Source organism: Rattus norvegicus, chromosome 14, assembly GCF_021556685.1.
Source record: "Rattus norvegicus strain SHRSP/BbbUtx chromosome 14, alternate assembly SHRSP_T2T, whole genome shotgun sequence".
Lineage (NCBI taxonomy): Eukaryota > Metazoa > Chordata > Mammalia > Rodentia > Muridae > Rattus > Rattus norvegicus.
The window spans coordinates 76,814,992-76,837,718 of record NC_141547.1 but is presented as its reverse complement, the minus strand read 5'-3'; the positions used below and the strand labels follow the sequence as shown (position 1 = coordinate 76,837,718).

At 47.0% G+C, this 22,727-nt stretch overlaps 1 protein-coding gene across 9 annotated transcripts in view; it reads right to left on the bottom strand.

Annotated features, from left to right (window-relative positions):
* Slc2a9 (solute carrier family 2 member 9) overlaps positions 1-22,727 on the bottom strand; it is a 133,756-nt gene that overhangs the window by 70,787 nt on the left and 40,242 nt on the right. For all 9 annotated transcript variants that reach the window (XR_015636784.1, XM_087584151.1, XM_087584157.1 and 6 more), the window contains 2 exons: positions 15,414-15,538; positions 11,162-11,307 (listed from right to left, as the gene is read on the bottom strand). Coding sequence is in view for 8 of the 9 variants with exons in the window: in XM_087584151.1 (XP_087440277.1) it covers positions 11,162-11,307; positions 15,414-15,538 (271 nt within the window). In the remaining variant the exon portion in view is untranslated. The remainder of the gene's footprint in view (positions 1-11,161; positions 11,308-15,413; positions 15,539-22,727) is intronic.

The window sequence follows — 22,727 nt, the reverse complement described above, 5'->3', positions numbered from 1 at the left end:
AGACTTTGTTCAAAAATTCTGCCTTTGATAGTTTTATGTCAACTTGGCACAAGGATAGATTCGTCTGAGGGGAGGGAACCTCAATTGAGACATTGTCTCCATAAAATTGGGCTGTAGGGAAGCCTGCCTTCTTTATTAGTGATTGATGTGAATGGGCCCAGTCCATTATGGGTGGTACCCCTGGGCTAGCAGTTCTAGGTGCTATAAGAAACTAGGTTAAGCGAGCTAATAGATGGTATTCCTCCATGGCCTCTGCTTCTGCTCCTGCCTTGAGTTCCTACCCTAACTTCCCTGAATTATGGACTGTGATCAGACATGAGAACAGAAATTAGCCCTCTTCCCCTTGAGGCGTCTATGGCCATAGTGTTTATCATAGCAACAGAAACCCTAAGACAGTCAAGAGGAAGTCGGAGTGAGGCAAAAGGACAGGGCATCTCTGGGATAACCCTTCCGTGAAAGCACCCTTCTCCATGTGAGGACTCAGTGGATGAAGAGAAGCTCCGCGGAGAACACTGGCCCTGGGCTCAGCCTCACAACCTCCATCCCTGCCAGTAGGGCCAGGGAAAGCATCTTTCTATTGTTTGAGTTGGGTCTTCCTTGAGGCATAGAGGAGGGAACAAGGATTCTCAGGGTAATTAATGCCTGAGTAGTGTGGGATGTGGGAGACCCAGCCAGTCTAGGGAAGAAGAGGAAGTTGCATGGTCGTAGAGATGAGCACAGATCAAAATAGGATTTTAGACACCGAACTCTGGGACTTCTGAATGCAGGCAGGAAAATGGTTTTCATTTAATGGTCACCACAGTCAATTTGGCATGATGGCTGTCAGCTGAGGATCCCAGGTGAGAGTACAGCATCTCATTTAATGGATCCCAGGTGAGGACACAGTGTCTCATTTAATGGTTCCATTGGCTCCATGGAATGTAGATGATTGTCATTTTACAGACACAGATTCTGAGCCTCAGAGAGCTGAAGCTGCTTGTCCAGATCACACAGCTGGAGAGAAGAAGAGGCCAGATCCCCTCCCTCAACTTCCTAACGTCCAGCTCAGCTCAATTGCCATCATTGCTATGGCACTTGGGAACAGCTGGCCTGCCCATCTCATCCGCTGGCACTGTGTCCTAGGTGTGGCTCCTGAAGCATTCTCAGTTTTCAAACGTATTAGACTCTGTCCATTTCTTTGGCTTTGCCCTGGCTGTCCCCTCTCTGGAAAAATTTCTATTGCGTTTGCCCCATGGCTCTCCCACTCCTGGCTTCTCTCATGGCCATACAGGTCACACTTGTCCCTCAGGTCACTCCTCTGTGTTCTGACACTTGTTTTTCTAAACACTGAGGTGTCCTGCCCCCAGAGGCTTTCCTTGGCTCCTCCTTGTGGGGTCCAGTGTACTGGGAAGCTCAGAAAAAAATGAGAAGAGTCATATGTCTATGGGAGGCAAGGGTCATGGATACAGGAATCTGCCATGGTCTGAAGGCCCATTCCAGTGGTCGTGGGGCTGTATGAGGCAGAAACCTCAGAGGACTGCTTCAGCTGGAAAATGACAGAACTTGGGAGGCAGTTTGCAAGAGAAAGCAGTGCAAGGGGTGAGCGTGATGGCCAGAGAGTGAAGGCACGGTCCTCAGGGGCTTGTGACTCACTTCCAGAATCGCCTTCCTTCCAACTCCCCCTCAAAGTCATGTCCTCAAAGGGCAACTTTACTAATCATTTCCCACGTGGCCCTTCAGAGATAGGATAGCTAGACTCAGACAAGCGTCAAAGGCTTCACAATTCCATTTGACACGACTTCAAGAACTGTTAAATTTATCTTCGCTTCTTTTGCTCCCTTGCTTGCAGATACAGCTGCCACGTACAGCCGGGCTGCCTCTGGAGGTAAAGTGGCCCCACTGGAGGCATGAATCACCAAACCAGAAGTTCAGGCAGCCAGGAGCCTTAGAGCTAAATTGACACCGAGACTGCCTTTGATGTACAGAAGACTGGAAGTCAGGAGAGGTGGTTCACCCCAGAGAGACAGCATGAGTGCTTGGTGGCCAGTAGGAGTTGGTTATCCACCTCCCAGCCCATAAGCATGGGGCAGGTGGGTATCTTAGTTTCTTTTCTATTACTGTGAAGGTACAACATGATCAAGGCAAATTATGAAAGAAAGCATTTAATTAGGAGCTTGCTTACAGTCTCAAAGGGTCAGTTCATGACTATCATGGGGGGAGCATGGCAGAGGAAGTAGGCATGGCCCAGCAGCTGTAGCTGGAGGAATACATGTTTAGACAACAATGAATCAAAGTAAAAGAGCTAACTGGGAATGTCATGGGCTTTTGAAACCTCAAAGCCACCCCCAGTGACAAACCTCCTCCAATAGAGGCACACCTCCTAACCCTTCTGGAATAGTTCCACCAACTGGAGAACATGCATTCAAATATGCCAGCCTATGGAGACCACTCTCATTCAAACCAGTACTGTGGGGTCCTGCTGGATTCTTGGAAGCACTAGAAAATTCAAGGTCAAAAAAGGTACCTTCCCTCCTCCTCAAGGGGGCAGACTATGCATTTGGATCTATGACAATACAAAAAAGACATCTGATCATGTGTTCTAGAAAAGAAGAAAGATGAATAATCACTTAACTAGAGTGTGGAGTAAAGAGAGTTCGAGGAGGGAGACTTTTGTGGGAAAAGCTAATTCTAGTGTCTGCCTGGAGAGAAGGCACCTCAGGAAGAGCCCTGCCCTTGGGACCTTGAAGGATGGTACAGTCGGAGGAGATGGAAGGAAGCTGGAGAAGTCCAAAGGCAACGTCCAGGAGGGGTTCAGGGTTGGCCCAGGGATGAGAGCTTGGGGTGTTTCAAGTCTATGTCCTCTGGCTTAGCTCTTCTGGCAGAAGGGTGGCCAAGATGAGAAGGGTAATGGGAGATGGGTCACCAGGCCTAGCCTGTCAACTTCCTGGGAAATCCAAACCTGGACATGGGGAAACCATGCAGAGCAACACTGTTCGAAATCCCATGTGACTAGTGAGGAGAGTTGAGGACTGAGTGCCATTTAATAATGGCATTTAGACTCTGATGTGACACTGAGAATACAGACATGGGCCAAGATCTCCTAGGCATGGCCTGGCATGGAGGAGATGAGTGGTTCCTGAGGATTGCTGATCTCTTATCCTGGCCTGCTTGATGAGTCCCAGGCCAATGAAATACACAGTCTAACAATAAAAAGATGGCCACCCCAGAGCTCCCAAGGACTAAACCACCAAAGAGTACACATGGAGCAACCCATGGCTCCAGCCACGTATGTAGCAGAGGATGGCCTTGTCAGCATCAATGGGAGGAGAGGCCCTTGGTCCTGTGAAGGTTCAATGCCCCAGTGTAGGGGAATGCCAGGGCAGGGAGGTAGGAGGGAGTGGGTGGGTTGGTGGGGGATGGGATAGAGGTGGTTATGGACCAGAAAACCAGGAAAGGAGATAACATTTGAAATGTAAATAAAGAAAATATCCAATAAAAGAAAGAAAGAAAAGATGGCCACTGCCTACAGAATGACAACTAAGTGATCCTCTGTCATGCACATGCATATACATACAAGTACATATATACCCACATGCACACAAACAGATATGTATGATATGTATAAATGCATGTCCACAGAGACAGACAGATAGACAGACAGACAGATAGACACATACAGAATGAGAATACAAGAGTATGCATCTTGTAGCTATTTCCAACAGATCTGATATCTGATATTTTCTTGTCTATAAAAGCAAGCGAAGGGGTGCCCCATGTGAGAATCTTTCTTTCACCGAAGAATGTTGTGACTTTCAAGTCAGGGTGACTAAGGCTCTTCCATCAGGTGCAGAGTCTTAAAATAAATCCTCCCAGATTAATGTATTCTTACTGAAGTAAAAAGCCCTCTCCTCCCTGACCTCAGGGGAGTGTGCCGGACGCTATACTCGAAAAGTTCATTGCGAGCAAGAGCTTGTGTGCCCTTGGGGTGGCGTTCACTTGAGATAAATGGAGACCCAAAGGGGACAACCTCACCCAGGGTTCTGTGCTCTAGGGGGCTCCTCCTGATCTCTGCACAGGGGAACAGAGATGTAGGCTGAAAGCCAGGATACTCAGGCCACTGCCTCATGGCCATAGGCATGAGAGTCAGATCTCTCCAAAGATGGGCTTTCAACCTGGACAGAAAGGAAAGCTACTCATTCTTTTTGCTGAGCACGAGCTGAGTGTCAGCTAACACCAACTTCATACTATCGGCATGTCTGCTCCCAGAGCTTGCTGGGCATTTCCTGACATGTGGAACAACCATGGAAGAGACAGCACCATTAACCCTACTATATAGATAAGGAGACATGCTCATAGACATTCAGTAACTTATTCAAATTCCCTCGGCCAGCGAGCGACCAATGAGATGCAGCCTAGGGGCTGCATGTCTCTGGCATGAGACACTCTAGCTGTCATGTGGTGACTGCCTGGGACCCTTCCCTGTAAGGTCACTCTTCTGTGACAGGCCACAAGTTCATTATCTCTGCTTTCTAATTCCATGGGTAATTTTTCTGATTTAAAATCTTTTGTTATTTCACAATAATTATTTGGCTGAAACAATCACTTTCCATGTTGCGCTCAGTGCATCTGTTGCACTGAGAAGAAAACTATGCTTCTTAGGCAAAGATGGAGGGCTTACAGAGGTCCATCACAAACTGACCTCAGGATCAACCTTTCTGGCTCCCCGAGGGAGGCACTCATGAACTGCCTTCTATAAACAAAACACAACACAATGAAAGGTAATTAAAAAAAATCGGAGCTACATGGGATGGGGTGGTTTGATTTAACTGCAATCAAAATGACAAATTATTTAAGAAGCCATCTCTCAAGACTGTGGCAAACTAAAAGTTCTAGAAGGTAATACTGTCAAGTCCATCTTCCAACATGTCACAGAGAGAAGACAGTGTGATGTATCTGCCAAGAGTCAGACCTTTCTTTCAAGACACAAAATTAGAGGCAGCAGTTTGGGGTGGGGCGTGACTGAGATAATCACTGCGGCTGGAGGATTGTCTTAGTGATTTAAGCATTTACAGGTCTTGCGGAGGACCTGAGTTCGGTTCCCAGAACCCATACAGGAACTCAGTTCTAGGAGTCTCATGCCCCTCCGGCTTCTGCAGACACTGCACCCAGTGGTGTACATAAATACACACAAGCCCGTTTAAAAGTAGATAGAGAGAGACATGATAACTGTTTCCAATAAAACTCCCTATAGACTGCCACTGTGTCAAGTGGCAGTGACAGCATCCGGAGACCATGAGCAGTCATGGATGTCACTATTAAGAAGTGACAGGTTGGCTGCTAGTGAGGAAGAGGAGACCTCAGCTCCGAGGATGCTATCATCAGCCATCATTTTGAACTATGTAGCTAAGCGAATGACAGACACTACTAGGAAGTAAAATAGAGTCCCAGATCGGCATATACCACCTGCCAACCAGTAGTTTGAAAACATAATGCAGAAAAGAACTCCGATTAGCAACAACACAAAATAGAGTAGGGATCACTGCACATTACAATGCCTATTTTCTTGGTAGAGAACACAGCAGTGGGGCTTGAGGTCAGTGAGTGGCAGACAGGGCGGCTGCCTGGCTTGTGCAAGGCTCCCAGCTTCCTTCCAAAAACTGCAACTGTAGATGGCAATAACAATATGAAGGGGGGAAATGCAGCACTCCAGTCACTACAACCAAGTGGTATAAAGGAGACCCAAAATGAGGAGGCAACACTCTTCTCAGTAGAAAACAGGAAATGAGCTGGAGAGATGGCTCAGTGGTTAAGAGCACTGACTGCTCTTGTAGAGATCGTGAGTTCAATTCCCAGCAAGCACATGGTGGCTCGCAACCATCTGTAATGGGATTTGATACACCCTTCTGGTGTGTCTGGGGACAGCTACAGTGTATTCACATACATAAAATACATAGTTCTTAGAAAGAAGGAAACAGGAACCAACCTCACTCTTTCCAAACCAATGTATCAGTTTAGTGTAATTTGGATCAAATATTCAATGGCAGTTTTGTTTCAAATGAGAATGGTCCTGAAGGGCCCAGAGGACAATGAACAAAGAAAAGATTCCAGCTTTGACAGTAGAAGTAGTCATACAGTATTTAAACCTTGCAGGGTGGGTCAGACAATGAGGAGGCCGCAGGGACACTGATGGGCAGTCCAGAAGCAGGAACTCATGTGGACATGCTAAAGGAGCTGGGTGGAACACGCCTTTAATGCTAGCACTCAGGAGGCAGAGGCAGGAAGACCTGAGTTCGAGGCCAGCCTGGTCTGCAGAGCAAGTTCTGGGACAGCCAGGGCTACACAGAGAAACCCTGTGTTGCAAAAACAAAACAAAACACCTCTAAGGAGCATCTCAAACATGAGCAGGGGGGAGTTTGTTTGATTTAAGGAGCCTGGGAAGGGTGGAAGAAAGGTAGGGAAGAACACAAATGTGAATGGTTTTCACACCATGCCCCGAAGTAGCTCAAATGAGTTTAAGAGTCAAATACAAAGGCAGACTATGGAGAGATGGCTGGTTGGATAGGGAGCTCACCATGTACGCAGGAGGAGCAGAGTTCAATGAGTCGTGTGGCTGCCATCCCTGGGCTATGAAGAAGATGGAGACCAGCCCTGAGCTTCTGCCTGCCCTGATGCCCTAGCCACAGTGGCTCCCTCAAGCACATTCTTACACCTCTCCTCCCGTATCCCTGCCCACAATCTTGAACCAACTTCTCTTCTTTGTTATCTTTGCTAGAGACATACTTTATTAATATGCCTCTTAACATGTCCCTTGGGAGAATAAAATGTCACCGAAATGTCCCACTGCGGCTGTTTTCACAAGTCTGATGGAGTCACGACACCAGTTTAATTGATCCTGCGCTGGGATTGCTCTTTCTTCTGCCATCCTGGTCAGAAAGTAACTCTCGCCACTTCCTCCCTCCTTTGTGTTTCAAAGATACCACCTGAGTGGAAGCAACCCTTTTTGTTCTTTAAGTTTTTAAAAGCTTAGAGGTCTCATCTTTGAAGGTAAATGAGAAACGGGATTAAAATAAAGAAATAAAAGTCCTTACACCTGAGGAAATGCCTGTGGCTCCCACTTGACTGGAACCTCACAAATCCTGGGAGGAGATGAAGGAAAAGCTTTCTTTCTGATGTCTGATGTCCTCCGCCTGCTCAGAGGCCCAGTCTCCACCTTCACAGAGCGTGGACATGGAGACCCAACAAACAGATCTACCACCACGGTGTTTACTGCACTACGTACACATTTTCCTAGCCAGAGTCAGCTCAGCCTAGAAGAGCCAAATGGGTGCTGACTATTAGGGTGAATCCCAGAGAGACCCCGTGTGCTGAAGGCTTGCCCCCCACTGTAGTGTTGCCAGGGGAGGCTTTGGGAAAGTGACTGCCTCCTGAGGGCTCTAACCTTGTCCATGGATTAACATGTGGTTGGATTCACTGGGACAATGCCTTTGAAGAATGTGTCTTGTTTCCCTCTGATTCTCTCTCTCTCTCTCTCTCTCTCTCTCTCTCTCTCTCTCTCTCTCTCCATCCTTCCTTCCCTGCAGTGGGGTAATCATCTTCCTCCACCATGTCCTTCCACCATGCTCTGCCTTAACACAATCCCTCACCAATTTCTGGAACCATGACCCAAAATAAATGTTTGCTCCTTTAAAAACACATTCAACAATGTTTTTCTCATTTCTTTTATTGTAGCAATAAAAAAAAAAAACTAACTCAGGAAAAGACAACTTGTAGGAAATGATGTCTTCTCAGCTGGCCCAGTGAGGCAGTAGGGATAGTTGCTGGAGCCTCTGGCCAGAGTGATCTGATGTGTCCCCTATTCCAGGGGCAGCATTCCCAGGCTGGGAATAGAGGTGCTGCTTATGTTCGCAAGTCAATCAGTAACCTGGGCCATTCATTGCCACCTGGGCTCTTTAAAAGCTGTTGCTCCTCTTCTACAGCTCATGACTTGGCATTCTACTACTTACTACTCTACCTGGCTAAAAAGTCAGACACCTAGAGCTAGCCCCGACTCCTCTCACAAGTTTCTAGCGACCATCACCCACGGATGCCCTCAGATTGAGGTGTTTAAGTGGGACATTTGCCCCAAGCAACCTTGTCGCTGCCATTCCAAGCCAAGCCCTTAGCAGCTCTCTGCAGACCTGGGCAATCCCTCTGGTCTTGGCTGCGATGCTGGGAAAACTGGGCATCCACATGAAAAGAGTTCCAGGGGATCCGATGCCCTCTTCTGACCTCCAAGGGCCCCTGCACACACCTGGCACACAAACATAAACGCAGGACCACATACATAAAATTAACAAGTCAATCCTTAGTAACAGCCATTAGGTATTTGAAGAGGTACCTAATCATCAGGAAAATGCAAATCAAAACCACTGTGAAGTATCACCTCCCACCCAATGTTATCAAAATGACCAGAGACAGAAATTGGCTAAGGCCTGAGCCAAGGGACCCTGCCCAGGGCAGTTGAAATACCAACCCTGACTTTTCATCTCTAAACGAATGTTAGGGGCTTGCTAAATGCTCCTCCCTGCTCAACAGTATCCTCTTCACTTAATCCCTCCTTCCCAGCAGTCCTGGACCAGACAAATCCTAATCACCCTTAAGGCATTCACTGCACATCACTCCTGCAGGAAAACCATCTTCCCCAGGCAGCGTCCCGCTTCTTCCGTATCTGCCGACCATTGGCTAATTGCCTCTCCGTGGTTTCTATGAGCGTGGAGCCTAGTCTGATGACGCCATAGTCGCAGCAGCAGCAGACAGGATTATCTATGGACTTGCAGAGATGGTGGATAAACTTGACACCTCTGGACTGTAGTACATATAACCATCGCCAAGATGCACTCCGTAGGAGGGAGGAAACACAAAAGCAAAGAGAAGCCACAGATCGAGAGAGATGCGCAGAGGACACATTTGCTCCCAGAGGAAATGGTGTTTAAGTGAGACATGGGGATCTGGGACTGAGCCATGCCTGTTTCCAAGAAGGATGCTGGGGAAGGGGTGACGTGCCAAAGTTCACGCAGCTCTTGCGGTCTCATGAAGATTAGACTATATCTGATGTGCTCTTTGCTGGACTCCAGCATCCAACTCTGTGTTTTAACAATTTGTTAGCTGAGTAAGGGCAAAGGTTCAATCAAGGAGGACCTGGGATAACAGAAAGTCTCTGATACCGACATCCAAAGGTTTGATGGGTGACAAGGAATTTAGAGCACAGTGAGGCTTGAATAAATATACCTAAAGGCTCTAATAAAGATACTGTTCTTGGAGAATAAGTATACTACTTGTTGGCTTTAATATATACTTTTCTATTGTAAGGGTTCAGGCTGTGGCTATAATATTGTTTTTATCATCACTGACAAATGCTAATTTTGAGAGCTTCAAAAATATCTTTATATGGAAAGCAAATGAGTGCTTTAATGTGATGCCTTACCTTGGCAGACAGACTGTTTCCAACACACTCATACTAATTATGAAAATCGTTAGGCACGAGACAACTGGAAGTATCAAGCAAGCATTGTTTCTGTTTTCATAAAAGGAGAAAAACAAGAGCGTGTCTGTAGTCACTTCCAACAGTCAGCATAGAGACGAGACACAGGTGGCTGTGAGGCTAAGCTGTAGCGAGTGGTGTATACAGCACAGAGATTCATTTAAAGGCAGGTGGGATGGCTCATCTGGTGAAAGAGCTTACTATGTAAACCGAGGGTCTAGTTCAATCCCTGGAATCCGTGGTAGAAGGCTGTCCTTTGACCTCACGTGTGTGCACACACATATACGACACACTTAAATATTTTAAAGGAAATGTATATTTCAAATGGTTAGGATGGTAAATTCTGTAATGAGCGCTTTAATGATCAAAATATTCAAAAAGCTTTAAAAACGTGGCACACACCGGACAGTTGGCATCATCTTGTCCCAGTGAACAGCATGCCCAACTATTGGCCTGTGGAACCTCTACAGTAAGATAGGAGCTGTACCCAGGGTTAGTAAAGTCAGGCAGTATGCAGTTAGTGCCTTTCCCCTAACTCAAGCATCCCCAGAGAAGCCAGCACTAGGTTCATAGCTGGGTTAGACATACCCAGCAGACATATTTGAAAGCCAAGGACAAGCTCCTTTTGCCTCCTACACGGTCTGGCTCTCAGCTCCAGGCAGGATCTAGACAGAAGGCAGTGGTAAGGCTTTGGATGGCTCTCTCTAAGGAGCACTGCCTGTGGGAGCACTCTACTGGTTTGCCTGCTCATTAAGCCGTCCTGTTGCAATGCCCGCCCCGCTGCCAGAATCCAGACACTAAGAGCTCCTGGCAACAGGTGCTGTTTAAGTACTCAGAACAGTCCATGGCATGTGTTAGCTAGGAGCAGAGGCATCCTGTCCTCCTCCTTCCAGCACTCCTCCCACAGGAGGCCAGGAGAGGCCTCGGTGCTCCAGGAAGCATCTGGACCACTCTCCTACCACCACCCTCCCTCATCACAGGCCTTAGGTACTGTGGACTCATCTTCCCTCCCTAAGCACGGCCTCCTACCGGGCCTCTGAGCCTGCCTCACCCTCCCCATTACATCCCATTCCCTTTCCATTACGTCCTCCTAGCCCCTCCTACCATGAATCTGATAGCACCACGGCCCTGCTGCAGTGTGTGAGGCATCCTGTCCTGTTAGGGTGAAGCCTCTTATTTCTCGAGCATCAAGGCCAACCATAAGATTGCATGCTCATTTAGGGAAGAAAGAAAACCTCTACAGTGAGGTACAGTTAATGAATATCTTGGAAAGAGACTCAGAACGGTGTAAAATGAAAGCAGCAAGCCAACAGAACCATATATACACCCTGAACCTATGGATACAAGGCACCCACAGCCAACCAAACATTCAGGTATGAAGCACATGTGGTTCTTGAATCAGAGAACAAAGCCTATACAAATGCAAATCGAGCTGCCTACAAAGGTCAGCGGGCAGTGGGCTCAAACATTTTGTAAGGTTTGAGTTTGCTATGTACTATTTATATTCTAAGAAAGTGAAAGGCACCTACAGCCTTCCTCCATGAATATGTAAAACACTTGAGCCTTCAGGAATCACTACCTCAGAGGTGAGTTTTCTAAAAGGAAGGTCTCCCACGTCAGGGAGATGAAAACCTCCATGGCTGCCCAGGAGGCCTCACTTACCTTTCCCAGAAGCTCAGGCAGGCCCAGCAACTGTCCAGAAAACACGCCAATGCAGATGAAGATGGCAGTCACCTGGCCCAGGGAGCCTCGGATCTCCTTGGGTGAGATCTCATTGAGGTACATGGGGAGCGCACTGAGCGCGATGCCTGAGGGAAAGACACAGCAGTGAGAGAGGCCCTGCCTCACACACAGTCACCTGATACGCACTTACAGATGCTGCTGTATCTCACCAAGACCATGGGAGAACACTCATCAGCTTGTAGTGAAGACAACTGCCATGGGGAAGAAGCAGGGTGGGTCATGGCCGTGAGGACATATGGCATTTTCAATGAGAAATGTCCTCCTTAGGCTTGGCTAGTTGTACATTTATTCCCCAGTTGGTGGCGCTGTTTGGGAAGGTTTAGGTTGTATAGCCTTGTGGGAGGTAGTACATCACGGGGGCAGGCTTTGAGATGTCATAGCCTTGTCCTACTTTCAGTTTGATCTCTATGCTTCCTGTTCCTGATGTGAGGTCTCCACTTCCTGTTCCCGCTGTCATGCTTGCTGCTTGCTACCCTGCCTCTCCACCAGGCAGACTCTTTCTCCTCTGGAAACATAAGCCATAACAAACTCCTTTCATAAGTCACTTTTGGTGATGCTGTTTGTGTCGTTGCTTGTTTGTTTGTTTTTAATCACAGCAATAGAGAGTACCTAATACATGTGCTAACCTCTCTAGCACACCAGTGCCATGGGGGTAAGAGTAGACAGGAGGGACAGATGAGGCCACACCCTCTCTGTGACATAAACACATTTGTGCTTTGTATTATGAAAAGGAGCTGCACATACTCCGCGTGCACACACTGCTCTTTGTTTTAGTTGGCCTTTAGCTCAGATGGTGCCCTGAGAGGAGATGCAGTGGCCTTGTGAATATCTGACCCTCCACTAAGCAGAAGACAATACTGAGAAGAACGTGTATGAGGCCATAGGAGAGGAACACGAACACCAAGAATCTCAAAGACAAGGCGGAGCCCTACCCAGCAGGGCAAGGTCGGACTGTGGACAACTGGCTCCTTTTATTTGAATTCTCTATAAAATATGCTAGCTGGAGACAGCACAGAGAAAATAGATTGTTCAGGGTGATAGCCACCTGTATTACTAAGTTGTCATCTCTCTGAATGAGGTATACCTGTGGGCAGCATGAACCACTGTGTCCTGGAGATAGGGACATATAGATGGAGTGGCAGTTACCGGTGCACATTCAGCTGCTAATCTGTGGGTGACTGTGACTAAGCCAGTGCTGAAGGAAGAAGTGAGCTTTATGATACGCCTGGGATTGGGCCCCTGGTCCCCTGATGCATGATGGCATGCCTGGTCCATCTGTCCAGGCTGGCTTGTCACTCACCAAGCATCCCCATTCCTAAGCAGCTGTACTGGCTGGTTGTGTGTGTCAACTTCACACAAGATGGAGTTGTCACAGAAAAGGAGCCTCAGTTGTGGAAATGCCTTCATGAGACCCAGCTGTAAGGCGTTTTCTCAACTAGTGGTCAAGGTGGGAGGACACGGCCCATTGTGGGTGGTGCTGTTCCTGGGCTGGTGGTCTTGGGTTCTATAAGAAAGCAAGCTGAGCAAGCCAGTAAGAGATATCCCTCCATGGCCTCTGCATCAGCTCCCGCTTCCTGACCTGCTTGAGTTCCAGTCCTGACTTCCTTTGGTGATGAAACAGCAGTGTGGAAGTGTAAGCTGAATAAACCCTTTCCTCCCCAACTTGCTTCTTGGTCATGATGTTTGTGCAGGAATGGAAACCCTGACTAAGACAGCAGCCTTGTTCAACTTTGACCCTATTCCCTGCCATCCATTCTCCCTAGATGGGTGAGCCTTGGGATGCAGTAAACACTCTAGGCTCAGAATGCCCTAGGACACTGACCTTGGTTCTTCTGTTTGTTTCAAATCCTCTGTCCTCAGAGATCCTAGGCTGGTGCCCACCTATCCTTCCTGTTTCTTGTCAACATTACCTTCTACAGTAGGAGGTGAACATGTTCAGTCTCTATCCCCAATTACCCACGGGTCTGGCATTATTTGGTGACAGGGTCTTTACCTATATGATTATGCCCAGATGAGGTGATAAGGGGTTTTGCATGGGCCTAAACCCAGTGCTAGCGTTTTATAGGAAGGCCCAGGAGGACACAAAGACCCGTGAGGAAGAAGATGGTGGGAAGATGAAGAGTTGGAGGGCTACAGCATCAAGCCAGGGACCACCAAGCAACAATTCTGGGCAGTTGGGGATGAGGCCATGCACATGGTCTCCATCGGAGCCTTGGGGAGGAATCAATGTTGCTCACTAATACCACGAGTGTTTTGAATGTGAAACACCCTCCACAGACGCGTGTATTTAAAACTGAGTCCCCAGCTGGTGGTGCTGGTATGGAAGGTTGTGGAAGCTTAGAGAGCAGAGCCTCATTAGGGGTGGGTTTTGAGGTTTTTACAGACTGGTTACTTCTTGTTCACATCAAGTTTCCACTTTAAGTTCTACGATCTGCATATAAATTTTTCTCCAACACTATACTGAATCATATTTATTACTGCATAAAAGTAGTATGCTGATGTTTCTCCAAATCTACTAGAGGAGAAAGGGGTGTCCTACATTTTTAATCTGATTCAACCGCTCCATGAGAAATTGGGCAAAGGGTGTCTTACTGACAGTTCTACGTCTAGAATGTTCAGGATTAGTTTTGTTTTGAAGCAGAGTCTCAGGTAGACCAGGCTGGTCTTGACCTCACTATGTAGTGAACCATGTCAAGGATGATCTTGAATTTCTGATCTTCCTGCTTTCACCCCCCATGTGACATGGGCCACCATATCTGGTTTTATATGGTGCTGAGGACTGAACTCAGGCTTCGTGAATTCTAGGCAAGCACTCTGACCACTGAGCTACGCCCCCAGCCATGGATTTGAATTCTTTATTACAAGCACACAGCCGACCTAGCCCCTGTCTGGTTTTCCTTTCTTCCTGTACAACTTCCTTACCTTAAATGCCCTCGCTCTGCCCTCTCTGCTCTAGAGATACGGCGAGAATTAAAAAAAAGAAAGAAAGAAAGAAAGAAAGAAAGAAAGAAAGAAAGAAAGAAAGAAGGAAAGAAAGAAAGAAAAGAAAAGAAAAGAAAAGAAAAAAGAAACGAAGTCTCTGGATCTTGGCACAGCTTCAAGACTCTATGTTCCAGAAATCAGAGTGTGTTTTAAATGTTCCCCTATTCTTCCTTTTCTTTTGCTCCTCTCTGAATAGCTCCCAGGAAAAAGGGCCTAAAAGGCATTTATTTTGGGGCTGTGGTTGTGAAAGAACTGCAGTCAGCTGTGAAAATGGAAATTCGGAAAGCAACAAGTACGGCAGGAGTTGAGGAGGCAGCCAAAGGCAAGGGGAAAGTGACTGATGAAAAACCTTCAGAGAGCATGACCGGGCTTCCCTGGGAAAGCTGGCAAGCAGCTCCCACCTGCCCACCCTTCCTCCATCTTGGATCTGCTCCCTTACACGCTTAGAATTAAACTGACAGCAGCGGCAGTCGTGACAAGAATATCCCGTCATGCCTGGGGCGGGTGCAGGCAGGCTTGGATTCTGTTACCAAGTACTTCACACACGGGATGACGTCATTCTGGCATCATCCAACCAGGGCAGCCGTAGTATTTGGTCCCTCTAAGGAGCAGGGGGAAGAGACCCAGGAAGCCAGGAAAGTCCCCGCTTGTGATATCTATCTGCCATCGCCATGGGCTTTGCTTTGGCCAAGTGACTGTGGCTAACGTATTGTACAGTATTTGGACATTAGGCCTTCTTCCTTGTGCTGTCCTCTGGAGCCTGTCGAATTCTGCGAGAAGCCCCAAATATCCTGTTGGGTGAAGCCTCTCTTTGTTCATGAATTCTGTCTCAAATTGAGCAATGAAAGAATGGAAGAAGGAGCAGTCAGAAGCCCAGAATCCTTGGCCAGGCTTGCAACTCACCACCTAGAGTACAGAGTTTATAAAGAAGTCAGCAGAGGTTGGCATGGCGCACTGCAAATCATCTGGGGCTTCAGCAGTGACTCGGCTCTACCAAGCCTGGCTTTGTCAGGTTGCTTGCTACAGCATTGTGTAGGGGAAGGTTTAGCACCCCTGGCTGCCCTACTTTCTGTGGAGTTCTAAAATCTTGGTATCTCCCAAGTCTGTCTCAGCCTCAAGCACCTCTCTCCACTCTAGACAAGCCCTGGGAGTGTTACTGCCTTCCTCCCCCATTGGGGTGAAGTCTCACCTCCATCCACGCCCATGATGAAGCGTCCCACAATGAGCATCTCAAAGGTTCCTGCCTGGAGTGAGCACGCCATCAGCAATGCTGCAGAAATGGCAAATCCGTTGTTGACCAGCAGTGTGTACTTCCTGGAGGGAAAAGCGACCCGATAAGGACAATGTGCTGCGAGGCGTGTCAGTCTCCTTTCTCTCCCAATCAGAGAAGCCAGTCACGCCAGAAGGTGGGACAAGCGTGGGCTTAGGAATTGAGGTTGTGGTCTGTCTGCCTCTTACTCCCACTCTTGGCTGTGGGACCTTGAACCTGGCATCTACTCTCAGAGTCCAAGTTCACAATGGGGTAGACCGGGGGCATTACGAACTTGAAGGCTGTGAGTTCCTTGTGGTAGGATTTGATTTCATCAATTCTGAGTTTCATTTACCATTTTTAAAGACAAGTTATGGTGCAGGAGCTAGGCTAAGCAGAAAAACAGAAACTACTCAGTATTTTAGTGGAAAAACCATAGCATGAGTCAGATAATTGTGTTAGAAGAATGTTTTGGGTAAAGACTCTGAAAGGGGGTGTTTCTCTGTGGTACTAGTGTCTGGGGGTGGGGAGGGGAACCCTGAGGTGCTGGCTTAGAGTAGTGCTGTCTGCTTGTACCTCCTCTCTGTTGGGCACTTAGTCAGCTTCGGGGGATTGGACAAAAACTGGAACTGGAATCAGTAGGCAAAGACACTCAGGCAAATAAATAAACAAATCCATGGGGTGTGGTGCCCAGACAACATCTGGGCAGCCAAGAGTAGCATCCTACTGTTCTATCTGGCAGACTTGACCGTCTGTTTTTCTTCCCTTCCTCTCTCCTCCCTACATCCCTCACTTTCTTCCTCTCCCTCAATAAAAAAAATCATTTCTTTTTTTTTAATCATATTTCTTAATACTCGATAGGCAGCTTAGATTTAATGAGCTACAGTTTTGGTTGTAGAGCTGGAATGGAACCATCTAACAGAGCCAGACAGACTCCCCTGGCAATCGTTACTTTTACCACTGTGGTTCAGAACCGCTGTCTGTTTCAGGAATGTGTCCCTAGGCCCTCACAGTTGAAATTCATGCCTCACTGTGGGGGCTGAATTCCTGCTCCTGAGACAGCTCTGTCTTTGAGGAATGAGCAGGTTGTTTTCTTTTCCTCACTTGCAGAACCAACGCAACAGCTCTCATCTATTCAAGTCCCACTGTGTGACAGGTCCTAATCTAAGCACCCAACCTACCTTAGCACTTGGAGAGGTCTTTTAAGGCAGGTGATCTTACATGCTTATGTCATACAAAGTTAGCCAGGACCCTAACACATTAGAAGCTTGCCGTGAGCCATAGGCTGAAGTGTTTGGGAAGCAGCCTCTCCCACCCTCAAGCTCAACCCCCACCCCCCAAAATTTAGAATTAATCAAGTGAATTAATTAAGAGGCACTAAATTGTTTTGTAAATTACAAGAAGCAAGGGGATTTTAAGGGAAGTTGGTATCCCTTTAGCAGTTACATTTCTTGAGCTCCAGGACAGCTATCTCTGTGACTTCTGCCTCATGTCAGCATCTGAGCTGTGTTCTCTCTCTTTCTGTGGCTTCCTGGACAATCTCACAGCTGCTGGCTTTTGCAACTGTGGTGACGGTACCAAGAAACACAGCAGCATCCTACAGCAGCAGATGGTTGAAACAGCCCAAGTGCTCACAAACAGCAAACTGAGTTGTGAGTCAGTTCCCACGAGTATCAGAGGCAGCTTTCTGTACTCTGAGGTGAGAAGAGCTCTGAGAGAGAAATAGAGAAGCAAAGTGTAGAATTTGGTGTAAACCATGCAGTGGTCTATGTAGAAAAGAAGTGTGATTATGTACTTGTATGACTATGTACATGACGGTTTGTATGTACACCTATGTGCATGTCTCTGTGTGCGTGTTTGTGTGTGTGTGTGTGTGTGTGTGTGTTAGGCATGAACCTTGGAAAGACACCAAAACTCATAGTGTTGGGTATCTCCAAGCAGGACTGAAAGGCAAAATAAAGTGAAGAGGGAACCCTAAACTTTGTGTCCATTAGGTCCTTTAGAAAGCAAAGTCACACAGATAGATCAATTAGCCAAAAAGGATGTGATTTTATTTTTTAAAACCTGACTTAAATGGACCTTTTGATGTAAAAACAGTTATGTCAGTGATATGCCAAGATGGCTAAACATGATTAGCGTGTGTGTAGGGTGCATGGTGTGGATACGTTAAATGAAGGGAGAGTCTGTGTCCCAGGTCACAGCAGGACAGCATGAGACATCCCTATTCAGAATAGCAATTATTCTAATACTTAGCAACTGTTTGCTTCTGGCATTTTCCCCTTAGTATTTTATGATACAGCTGACTTCAGGAAACTGTAATGGAGGAAAGTGAAATTCCAGATAGCAGAGACCAGTGTGTGTAACCAGGACAGTGTCTGTCACTTTCCTATCTTCACCATACTTACCCTTTCTCTACCTTGCTGCAAGATTGGTAGAAACAGTCTCCTAAGTGAGGGTGTAGGAGCACACACATGGGGTCCCTCATCACACATTCTCTGCTCCCATTCTGAGTGTGCATTTCCTCTAGAGACCCAGCACTGCTCCCAGCAACTCTGCCCACCAGTTTGTGACACTGGCCTCTCCACACGGTAAGGCTGCCTCTCCATTTTGACTTTCCATCCCAGAGATGGGAGACACTTGACTGTAAAGAGGGGAAATATTTCTTGCAAGCACATTTCTCTTTTGGTATCTACCATTCACGGTCCCCAGTCTTAACCCTTAAGTCCTCACAGACTCAACCCTGTTGGCAGAGACTTTTCAGAGAGAATTGTCAGAGGGGAAGAGTTCTCAGATCTGGCCAAACCAGTGTACCCTCACTCTGAGAATGGAGAAATAAAAAGCCTGATTAGAAATTAAAACTCAGCTCACTCGAAGACACCACCTCAGTGACATCACTACTATTAACGTGGATGTCTGGAATCAGAGGATATGAGAGAGAGATTCATACAGTGCCTCTCAAGCTGCTCCTCCATTCATAAATAGCACTTATACACAGTCACCTGACATGGAATGACAGTGCTATAAGCTCAGGAATGTGTGGCTAGCCAATGACAACATAGGTGACACGCACAGAGACATGCTGAACCTCAAACTATCTCTGGGACCCCCTGCTGACAACCCTTTCAGCCACTGCAAAGCTACCCTTTCAAAGCCTCTATGGCGTGCAGCTCTCATACAGGCACTACCTAGAAAACCAAAGCATCACCATGGAGCAGGCATCGCCTTAAACACCATGTATTTACCGTATAAGATACCTTATGAGTTAGGGTTTTTTTTAATGTGTATGGGTGTTTTACTTGTATGTAAGTCTACACACCACTTGCATGTTTGGTGCCCACATAGGCCAGAAGAGGGCATCAGATCCCCTGGAACTGGGATTACATACAGTTGTGAGCCACAAAGTATGGACTTGAACCTAGGTTTTCTGGAAGTGCAGGGAGTGATCTTAACCACTGAGCCCTTCCTCCAGCTTCAAGTTGGATAATCTTGAGGAAACAGACCTGCAGGTATCTTAGTCAAGGCCATACTACTGAATGAAGATCTAGCCCTCCAGTGACCATGATGCAATCTGCCTGCAAGGGTAGCTGCCATATTCACTCAAAGACAATTATTTTTTCAACAAAAACCACACCACTGGACTGAGCCCTGAGCAATATAAAACATGTGACATGCATGGGGTGACCAGTGCTGTCCAGGTGAAGCAGAGAAGAGTTATCGTTTTACAGAGTGTACCAGGACTGTGTGTCTGGGAAGGTAATGTGCGAGCAAAGGTATGATGGACAGATGGACAACTAGCCAGGAACAGTAGCACTCCAGGCAGAGAGAAATAGACAGACAACATCGCTGAGGTCAATATGGTTGGAGACAGTGGAGGACCTGGAAGGAAGCAGAAGTGGACAGGTAAAGAAGAGGGACAGGGGAGTTCCTGATGAATGTTCTGAAGCAGCAGGAGGTGTGAGGGAGTGGCCACAGAAGACAAAGAAAGAATGGACTTGACCAGACTTCTAGCAAGACCGCCCAGTCTTCTGAACAACAGGAGGAGGACCGCTCAGTCTTCCAAGCTTTCCTGGCCAGGAGGAGGCAGGAGCTATCACAGGAGAGTGGCCAAGTGCTGCTGTCCACCAGGCTAACAGCAAGGGTAGGTTGAGAGAAGCAGCAAGGTCCTGGAATATTTTGAGGACAGACCTGCGGGGTTCTCTGTGGGGCAGACAGGGGTGAAGAGCGAGGGAGAAGCCAAGATTCTTCTCCAGCTCTAGCCTGAACCTTTGTGCTGTCCCCAGTGGTGTCTCCGATGACTTGCAGGAAATGTTAGTCACATCTGAGTCAGACAGGAAGCATTTGCAAACAGGGATGCACCCTGTCTAGTAACTTCATCATATTAAATCTTCCCTTCCCAAAATAACTCCGACCTGACGGCCTCCCGGAGAAGATGGAAAACTTATTCACAAATAATTCTGAGAGCTGACTCCCTGGGGCTCAGAGACAGCCTTTAATCATCGTTTCCATTTTCTCTCAAGGATGAACATAGCGATGCAAACAAGGGGCATCAGTTTTGAGAGCAGAATCTAATATTCCCTGCATCTCCACCCGTGGTGCCTGACTCACTGCTGGGAGCTTCTCCAGGAGTCTCTGGTCTTCCCTGTGTGACCCAGAAAGTCACCAGCTTCCTGGCAGAAAGGAAAAGCAACAGGCTGGTGGAGAGATTTGGCATCAAGTCCTTGAGAAAGGTTCAGTTTGAGGAGAACAAGGGAAGATCAGGGGAAGCCTGAGGGCCACCTTCTACAGACTCAGCCTTTATAGGATCAGGATTGTGGAGGTCCAGCCTCAGTGTGAGGAGGGACCTGAGAAAGGCAGGAATGAGAGCAATGCAAGTTCAGTGATGGCGAGGAGTCAGAAGTGGATGCCAGCTGTCAGTGCAAGTGCTCTCTTTGCCCAAGGATTCCCATCCTTCTCCCTTCTTCTCCTCCTTCCTTCCCCCTTCTCATTCTTTTTCCTTCTCCCGACCAGAGAGCCTGAACCCAGTTTTCTATTTACTAACGTTATATCATTAAGGTTTTGCTCATTATTAATGATTATTTTAGAAACCTTTACATTTACATAAACTCTATGAATCCTGGGTCATTAATTCCAACCTCTGCTTCCTTAAAACAGAAGCTAAACTCAAAACAAAAGTACATTTTCTTACAGTTCTTACACAGACTGTTCTTCACAGGTATCTGGACTCAGCTCTTGTGCTTTCCTGGTATAGCAGACAGCAGTCTTTAGTAACTGCTCTCATGGAAGAACAGAAAGGTGGCAGACTACTAACGTTCAAATGATTTCTTCACAAATTTTAAAATTTATGCAAGTAAAGCAGCTAGCCCTCTCTAATATCTCTCTAGACATTGCCATCTCCAACCCTTCGAGGAGCTAGGAGAATGACGTACTAACGCTTCATGTGTTTACACATCATCCTCTAAGTCTCTAATCTTTGTTTCCTATCCTAGCAATTTCAAGGCCCCATGTACTCTCCTTGTAATAGCATTTCTTTTTAGATCATATACAAGCCTCCCTCCTATGAGATGAACCCACCTATCATTCGCTTGTTTTTTATAGATTCCTTCTTTTCCTATCCATACCTTTTCTCCTTCAGTCCACTTTAGCTCTCTACCCTTGATATCCCCAAGTTTACCCTGGCTAATTAATGCAGCAGTCGGTGGATCAGAGGGTACATGTGTCTCCTCATAATTCCAAAGTGAAGACCAAGTCTAGCGATGAACTTTTCCTACAAAGGATCCTGCGGGCTTTCATGGCCTCTGTGGTCATATTGTTTTGATCCTTTCCCATGGCTCTAAAGGTCAAGTGGAAGTTCTGTTCCTCATTTTCCAAAGCCTCATGACCACCTCCATTCTTCATTCCCGAGAACCACATCTATCTTGTTTATTATGGTGTGATTATCTCTGAGTAATGGGAGAAGTATATTCCCCAGAAAGAAAGATTGGAAGTAAAATAGAAGAGACAGCAGGTCAGTTTCAGGCCAACGGCAGACTTCTACAGGCTCAGCCTTTATAGGACACGTCAGCACACATGGAGATTGTGAGGATCGAAGGCATGGTGATGCTACAGGGGCACACCTCCCCTTATGCAGCCATGTCAACCCGAAACATGATTTATGGGTGGGAGATAAAGGAATACTATTTTGGTTTGCATTTGTAAAGCACTTGCCAGCAAACCCTAGTGAATGGAGAAGCTGTGTGTGCCATTTATCTTCCAGCAACTCTAGGTCTCAATGCCAAGATGGTACTTCACTCTACATCAATCATGTTCTCCATCCTTTCCTGCTTCCCTGGCTTGAATTCTACTGTTCTTCATTTCTTTCTACGTGGTTGATAGAGCTCAGTGGTTAAAGGTCACCCTATGGGCTTCTGCCGGGCTGAACGTGTTGAAGATTTCATCCAAACTCAAGAGTATCAACCTCCATCACTTTCACTGAACTTGAAGCTCATTGCTTTGGCTAGGTTGGCCAATGAGCTTCAAGGGATCTATGTCTCTCCCTACACCCCTAGCTAGAATGAGGTTACAAGAGGTAGCCACTACTCTCAGCTCTCTATGTGGGTTCAGGGGGGATCTGAACTTTGATTCCCATCTTCACCAACTGAGCTGTCTCTCCAGCCCAGCACCTAGCACTTTTAAGATAAGTATTAAGAGAGAGATTACAGTGCTGGTCTATGCTGAATCAGAAAGATTGACAGGAGAAAGGCAGGGCTGAGAGATGGAGAAAAGAGACAGACCAGCTGGGTTTCCTTATGACATTCTGTGAGCTGGCTGGTCCAACATAAGCCATGCGTGCCAACAAATTCCCTTGGGAGATTCAGCGAACTTGATTTGGGTTCCATGACGGGCATTCAAAGACTTCCCCAAGTGACATGGGACACTATGTATGTTTATGTAAATTGCATCATGTTCAGCCCTCACAGCTGCTTTTTGAGGTGAATTCTGCTTATCTGTAATTCATCTTGGAGGACCAGCTGCCTCTTGACAAGCCTGTTACTCATTCTCAGTACTTACAGGGACCATGAGAGCCTGCAGATAAACTTCTCAGACCACCTCTTCATCCCAGTGGCAGCCCTGGGCCTCAGGAATGGTGTTTTTCTTGTTCACAAACCCAAATGTGCTCATATAGTTCCCCAGCCCCATCCTGACACACGGATTGTCCGAGGTCTGATTAAGGATTTGATTTTAAAGCCCATGTGGGTTCTTTTTTGTTTTTACCTA